The sequence below is a fragment of the Conger conger genome, chromosome 16, assembly GCF_963514075.1.
Source record: "Conger conger chromosome 16, fConCon1.1, whole genome shotgun sequence".
Classification (NCBI taxonomy): Eukaryota; Metazoa; Chordata; class Actinopteri; order Anguilliformes; family Congridae; genus Conger; species Conger conger.
The window spans coordinates 40,140,497-40,147,996 of NC_083775.1; the positions used below are offsets into that span (position 1 = coordinate 40,140,497).

General features: G+C 44.6%; 1 protein-coding gene across 2 annotated transcripts in view; it reads left to right on the forward strand.

Annotated features, from left to right (window-relative positions):
• LOC133115430 (proline-rich transmembrane protein 2) overlaps positions 1–7,500 on the forward strand; it is a 15,619-nt gene that overhangs the window by 4,666 nt on the left and 3,453 nt on the right. Inside the window, exons 1-3 of one of the 2 annotated variants that reach the window (XM_061225340.1) lie at positions 4,776–5,116; positions 6,186–6,433; positions 7,167–7,459. In XM_061225340.1, coding sequence (XP_061081324.1) covers positions 6,220–6,433; positions 7,167–7,459 — 507 coding nt within the window. In that variant the 5' untranslated portion in view covers positions 4,776–5,116; positions 6,186–6,219. Of the gene's footprint in view, positions 1–4,775; positions 5,117–6,185; positions 6,434–7,166; positions 7,460–7,500 lie in introns of those variants that run through there. The other variant, XM_061225341.1, reaches the window with a different exon arrangement.

Below are 7,500 nucleotides of genomic sequence, written 5' to 3' on the forward strand. Positions count from 1 at the left end.
GATAGCCATCATAGCTCGCAATATAGGCAGAGCTAGCTAGTAACTGTCTTCGATCATTAGCCAAAATTTGTCACCTGTGGTTGGTTGGTCACATGGCTAGCTAGCAAACATATATTTAGTTAACCTGTGTAGTCAGCAGCTATTGACATGATGGAGGTCCCCAAATCCTAACCATAACTGTTAGCAAATGAAACAACAGACCCTCGATCACAATGAAAAAATGTCTTACTTTCTTGTTTTCATCCTTGTTTTTTTAACTTTTGGCAATGTTGCTACGGCAAGCTGGAAAGAAAAAACGTAATATGCTCACGCAACCCTACATAGGTTTTACCACATGTAGTGCCATGTAATTCCAGTGGAGGGAAGAAGCGTGAAACTGGTGTAGGATTAGATGGATGCATTTTTAAATATGGCGGGTGGTCTTTATTTTTTTTAGATTCTTCATTACATTATTACATTATTGGCATTTGGCAGACACTCTTATCCAGAGCGACGTACAGTTTATTAGACGAAGCAGGAGACAATCCTCCCTTGAAGCAATGCTGGGTTAAGGACCTTGCTCAAGGTCCCAATGGCTGTGCAGATCTTATTGTGGCTACACTGGGAATTGAACCGCTGACCTTGTGTGTCTCAGTCATTTACCCTAACCACTACGCTACAGGGTCATTTACCCTAACCACTACGCTACAGGGTCATGTACCCTAACCACTACGCTACAGGATCATGTACCCTAACCACTACGCTACAGGCCACCTATGCCTCCATATCCTGGAGCACCTGTTAAGACGTGATCATGAACACCACTACGTACCAAGATATTTAAATAACAAAACAATGCATGTTGCAATTTTACAAAGTTACGGTTATCAATTTTTTGTAACCTGTTACAAGTCAGTTTCGGTTAACCTGTTTACCATTTAACCGTTCACACCCTACACACCTTCTGAATGTGTTTCTCAGCCGATCAGCTTTTGGCATGTGTTGTCATTAGTATCATAATATTTACAGGGCAGCAGGTTATAGAAAGTGAAGCGCATGCATCTCTTTTATCTCTTCTATTTTTGCCCTTGGTTAGTGACCTAGCTAACTAGTTGGTTTAAAACAAACTTCTAAAAATCCACTTGCAATGGCACAAGCCAAATGGTAGCTGAAAGTTTTGCAAAATCAGCCATCGCAATGCTTCCGCACAATTACTGTAACTTCAACTATTTCATTTTTGAATCGGTCCGGAAAAGGCAGAAAAGGATGTGGTTCAAGGGGTTCAAGGCTTGTTTGCTACTTCACTGAAGCTCTTGCTGCTGTGACTTTTACGTGTAAGGGACATTATGCATTTGATAGGTAACAGTCTTAAACTACTTTAAAATTCTAATTATATTAGTCATTAATTCAAGTTATTGTGCCAAAATTAGTCAAGTTTATTCAAATGCAAGTGGAATGTTGTAGAATGCTGATTTTGAAATGGTTTACTTTCTGATAACACAAGATATTGTCGGTCAGGGCACCCACTGTTTATATAGATATGATTACATTACCTTCCGGTAAAAAAAGTCTGGAAATTCAACACAAAAACTATGTTCAAAGTGAGAGATAATGTCATAATGGTTGGCAAAAACCTCCCCCCTTAACTCCATCAGCGTGTGATTACTGTGTGCCCGCTGATCTTTCTCTAACACCTACTGTATGACCACTGTCTCTCTCTCTGTCTCTCTCTCTGTCTCTCTCTCTGTCTCTCTCTTCCAGGGGTGGTGTGCTGTCTGTTCCAAGAAGAAAGAAGAGGGAAAAGTTAGTTCTCATTCATATTCCTCATATCGCACACTAAACCCTGTGGGAACATCGCATTAAATCCTGTCAGCCTGTGTGAACATCACACTAAACCCAGTCTACCTGTGTGAACATCGCACTAAACCCAGTCTGCCTGTGTGAACATCACACTAAACCCAGTCTGCCTGTGTGAACATCACACTAAACCCAGTCTGCCTGTGTGAACATCACACTAAACCCAGTCTGCCTGTGTGAACATCACACTAAACCCAGTCTGCCTGTGTGAACATCACACTAAACCCAGTCTACCTGTGTGAACATCACACTAAACCCAGTCTGCCTGTGTGAACATCGCACTAAACCCTGTGTGAACATCGCACTAAACCCAGTCTGCCTGTGTGAACATCGCACTAAACCCAGTCTACCTGTGTGAACATCGCACTAAACCCAGTCTGCCTGTGTGAACATCGCACTAAACCCAGTCTGCCTGTGTGAACATCGCACTAAACCCAGTCTGCCTGTGTGAACATCGCACTAAACCCAGTCTGCCTGTGTGAACATCACACTAAACCCAGTCTGCCTGTGTGAACATCGCACTAAACCCTGTGTGAACATCACACTAAACCCAGTCTACCTGTGTGAACATTGCACTAAACCCAGTCTGCCTGTGTGAACATCGCACTAAACCCAGTCTGCCTGTGTGAACATCACACTCAACCCAGTCTGCCTGTGTGAACATCACACTCAACCCAGTCTGCCTGTGTGAACATCACACTCAACCCAGTCTGCCTGTGTGAACATCGCACTAAACCCTGTGCGCACATTGCACTAAACCCAGTCTGCCTGTGGGGACATTGTACTAAACCCTTTGTGAACATCGCACTAAACCCAGTCTGCCTATGGGAACATTGCACTAAACCCAATCTGCCTGTGGGAACATTGCACCAGTTTTTACAGTCTGTTCTGAAGCCCACTTGGTGGAGTTCTGAGTGTCATTAGTGTGCAGTCCTGTATGGGACAGCGGTGCGGTTTTGATGGGCCTTGTGTCAGAACCCTGCAGTCTGAGAGGGGCTACTGTGTGACCATTAGTGTTCGCACAGGACAGGCATTCCCTCAAAACCCTGCAACGGGCCAAGGGCTGCAGCGGGGACCACTGGTGTGGGGTCAGTTTAGCCTTTGGCTCGTAGTGGGTTAGGTTAGGACACCTCCTCAGACTGCTGAATCAGGAGCCAGTCCCACCCGGATTTGTGCGGGCAGTTATACGATCTCTCTTCGGGAGAGGACCTGCAGTCGCTGCCAGAGATTAGAGCAAAGCCTCCTTCATGATGGTGAGATGGGGGCGGGTAGGGATGTTCTACGCAGCGTGCTGTACAGAGGGGTGTGTAGGCTAATGCCCCACATTGATGATTTTTGAGTGATGACTAACCTACTTTTTTATTCGCAGGTTAACAGTTCAGAGAGCAATTGGGAAATGAATTGCCTTGAGTGTGTGCATGCGTTTGACTGAGTGTGATGGTGTTTGGGCGGCCTGTAGCGTAGTGGTTAAGGTAAATGACTGGGACACGCAAGGTCTGTGGTTCTAATCCCGGTGTAGCCACAATAAGATCCGCACAGCCGTTGGGCCCTTGAGCAAGGCCCTTAACCCAGCATTGCTCCAGGGCAGGATTGTCTCCTGCTTAGTCTAATCAACTGTACGTAGCTCTAGATAAGAGCATCTGCCAAATGTCAATAATGTAATGTAATGTTTGTGTGGCCTGGACCTGAGCAATGGCCTCCGTCTCAAGCCTTATGTGTAGAACTGTAAAAAAAAATGTTTACTTTGTATTACAAAATGTCAGTTATTAAAATCTTTGCACTGAGACTTCATGTTTTGTTCTGCACTTCTGATACTTGAGATGTGTGAGTGCATGCTGTCTCTTCTGTAAAATGGCAAGCAGATTGAGTATTACTGTAAGTGTGAGCATTGTGCACTGCGTGCCCACGGCGTGTTGTGGAAATCTACTCGGCAAAATTCAGATCGTTCGGTCTGTAAAGGTTGCATTTTGGGATAACTGGGCTTGGTGTTGTTTTTTTGTTTTTGCTTTTTTAATCAGAAAGCCCAAATATAATTGGCATTCAAAGAGTATTTTCCCTTTTTTCACTGATTTTAAGTATCCTCTTGAATTAAATCGCTTGTTCTGATTTACATGTGGGTGTAAGGTTTAAAAAAAATAATAATTATGTTCCATTTCTTCCACTTCTTAAGGCTACGAGTATATTTGCGAATGTTCTAGTTAAATCCCATCGAAACCACGCATAGAAAAAAAGGCCGCTATGCAGGACAAAGTGTGTACAACTACTCCCACTGTCCGCCAGACGGCGCCAGAACACCACACTGCACCGCGAGAATTCCCTTTAATAGCCTGAGCTGTTGGTACACCGCAGTGCTCATACAAGACAGTGAAGCTCCTCTATGGTTTATCGGTAGTCCTTTTGTACATATTCTACATACAGTGGGTCATCTCGGTGTTTTCCCATTCATGTAGGCTGTGTACTTCGCCGCGAGGAAAACAGAGGAAAATACTCCTTTAAGCAGGTCCACTGAGTCCGCACACCCTGCAGCACTGAGCTTCTACGAAGAACATTTATTAGGCAGTTAAAAAATTTTGTATATACACGTGCCTGCGAATATAACTTATTTTTGCCAGGAATGTTGAAATGCCGGCTTGAAACTGATTATAAGCGACTGCAAATGGTCAGTATACTTTTATCTGCTGATGAATGTAAATAAATAAAACTGTCGTGGGCGGTGCGCGTAAAAAGCTGCATCAGCACAAGGATCGTCGCTTGGTAGAAATCGGGAAACAAAAGGGAACCCCCCCCCCCATACACACAATAACATCCCTCTGCAGCCACATCACCTACCCTCCGAGTCTCGCTTTTGGCTAGTTTATTCCTTACATGCACACTACACCCCCACCCCGCCATCGCCTCTCCCTCCCTCCCTCCCTCTCCTCCACTCGAGTCCAGTTAGAATCACACCCTTCGCGCAGCGAGCTAGAAGATGCCAGAGCCAAGGTAGCGGACTACAGTATGAACTGCCCTGCTATTCAATCCTGATCCAATGTTTTTCATGAAGCTTTATGGTTTTTAAATTCTCAAAAACATTCAAACATCGACGGTTTCGCCTTCACTTTCTGCGCGACATTTTTTAAAAATCGATTAACAAATTATCTACCAGAGGAACATTTTTTCTGGAAAAGAAATTTACTTGTATATATTAAACAACAACAAAAAAACCAAAAGAAAAAAAACCACATGGTTAAGATAAATGGTATGGCAATCCAGATGATTGTGATATTGAATTCTGTATAAGGTAGGTAATTATTTCTATGCGCATTTAATAAAATTTCTATATTTTGGTAAAAACACGCATGTTTTATATGTGGGTGTGTTGCAGCATGTGTGTGCATTTGTGTGTAAGCATGACTGAACTGTCAGATTAATCTGCACGCGTTTGTAAACGGACATGTCTCTTTATTCGTTTTATAACCGTCAGTAGCTCTAATTATTTTTTGAAAGGAAGCGTTAAATTAATTTTCGAATTCAAACGCCAATTTCGCAGCTATTAAAATTACATTACATTCGACTTCACACAGCGCCTCAGATTAATCTACACGCGTTATAGCCATGCACTCTTGCCACAAGGCGTTATTAAGTTAAGACATTGATGGATGTACAGCATCCTCCTCCCTTTTCACTTGTCTCCCTTTCTCTACATTTTACTGTCTTGAGACCCCCGCCAACCCCCACCCCCCGCACTCACACAGATAGACAGTGAGCTTCCATTCACATACAGCTTTGTGTTTTATTACACATACTAACACACTGCACTTTGTGTTGCTACATGACACAAACACTGTACCTTGTTACATTACGCTTTGTGTTCCATTACACACAAACACTCCGCTTTGTATTCCATTACACACACACACACACAAACACTCCGCTTTGTATTCCATTACACACACACACACACACTCCGCTTTGTGTTCCATTACACACACACACCCACACTGCACTTTGTGTTACACTCATAGAGCTATCTTAAGATTTCTTCCCTTCTATGTAGGGGTGGCATCACAGGTCATTTGGTTTAATTCCCTGAAACATCAGCTGGCATCAGTTGGCTTTGATCTCTCTCTCACTGTTGGAATCGCATCAGCAACTGATTTAGAGTTGCAGTGAAGACGGAACCTTTAATCAGAAGGTTATGGATCTAGGCTGGGTGTTCACTCTACTAAGCTGGAACCGGGAAAATCACAGAAAAAGGGAAATGCATTATCCACAGCAAATGCACCCTCACTTAAAAATGAATGTTCATATATTGGGTAGGCATAAAAACCTTTTCCGCTCTTATTTTGGTGAACACTTTCGTCATTCAGGTGTAGAACTAAGAAGAAGCCCAGAAAGATTGCCATGGCTGCGAACGCCAGCACCATGCAGCCCCCGCTCTCTCCCAGTGCTGCCCCCGCTGTCCGGGAGGAGGAACTGCGAGAGCAGGAGTCCAGCCCCGCCCCCATCACCCTTCAGCCAGTCAGGGAGGAGCAGAGCCTCGCCCCGGGCACCTCCTCTCAGGAATACGCTGTGTCACAAGGGGACCTTATCATGGTCAACGAGATGGCCAACAAAAGTGAGAATGTACCTGTTGTATCATTTCAGATCAATCTTGCATTTACATTTACATTGAACACACATTTAAATACACTCATGAAAAAACTAATCTCACACTAAATTTGATATTTATGGATAAAAGGCTAGTCATTTGCGAGACAATAAGGCCTCACACAAAGTGACAAAATTGCAATAATTTTGTTTTCGTTTAAACTGTTGGGTTCAATTTGACCACAAACATGCATAAAAGCGGTCAAACAATCTTAACATAATATGAGGGTTAAATAAAATGGGAGGTTTACTGAAGAGATTTTTATTACATGTTGATTCGACTAACAATTGACTTTGTAACCCACAATGCTCATGCATGACAAACTCATTATGAGGATGGTAGGAATTACAGGAGCCATTCCAGAGTGGGTTCAGAACTGGTTATAGGATAGAATACAAAGAAGAGTAGTAGGAGGGACCTTATTTGCATAGGGTATTGTGGGAACTGGAGTCCACCAGGGATCAGGGCTGGGACCATTGCTCTTCCTCAAATCTGCATAAATGACCTTTACAGAAACATTGAAAGTACTTTAGTTAAATTTGCTAATGATATAAAACTAGGAGGTTTTATGTTGTGTTTCATTTGAAAGTGAGAATGTGTTGAGCGTGTTCTGCAGAGCTTGGCGTGCATTACACAGGTTCCTGCTGAACGTGCGGCGTTTGGCCGGCGGTCCGTTTGACTCCTCCGCTGCGTTCCCTAGGTAACGGCGTCTACCCGGGCCCTGTGGATTCCCCGCCCCCATCCTCCCGCTCCTCACCCCTGCGGCGCAAATCGCAGACCTACCCCAACGGCCGGGTGAGGGCGGGGAGCCGCAGTGGCTCGCTGGCCTCTGGGGCCGCTTCCCCCCGCCCCTCCCTGTCCCGCCAGCCCAGCACCATCACCGAGGGCCTGGGGGACGGCAGCAAGGTGCAGGACTACCTCATCCTGGCCGTGCTGTCCTGCTTCTGCCCCATGTGGCCCTTCAACATCGTCGCCCTGGCCTACTCTGTTATGGTAAGCGTGTGTGTGCATGTGACGGTGTGTGTGTGAGTGTG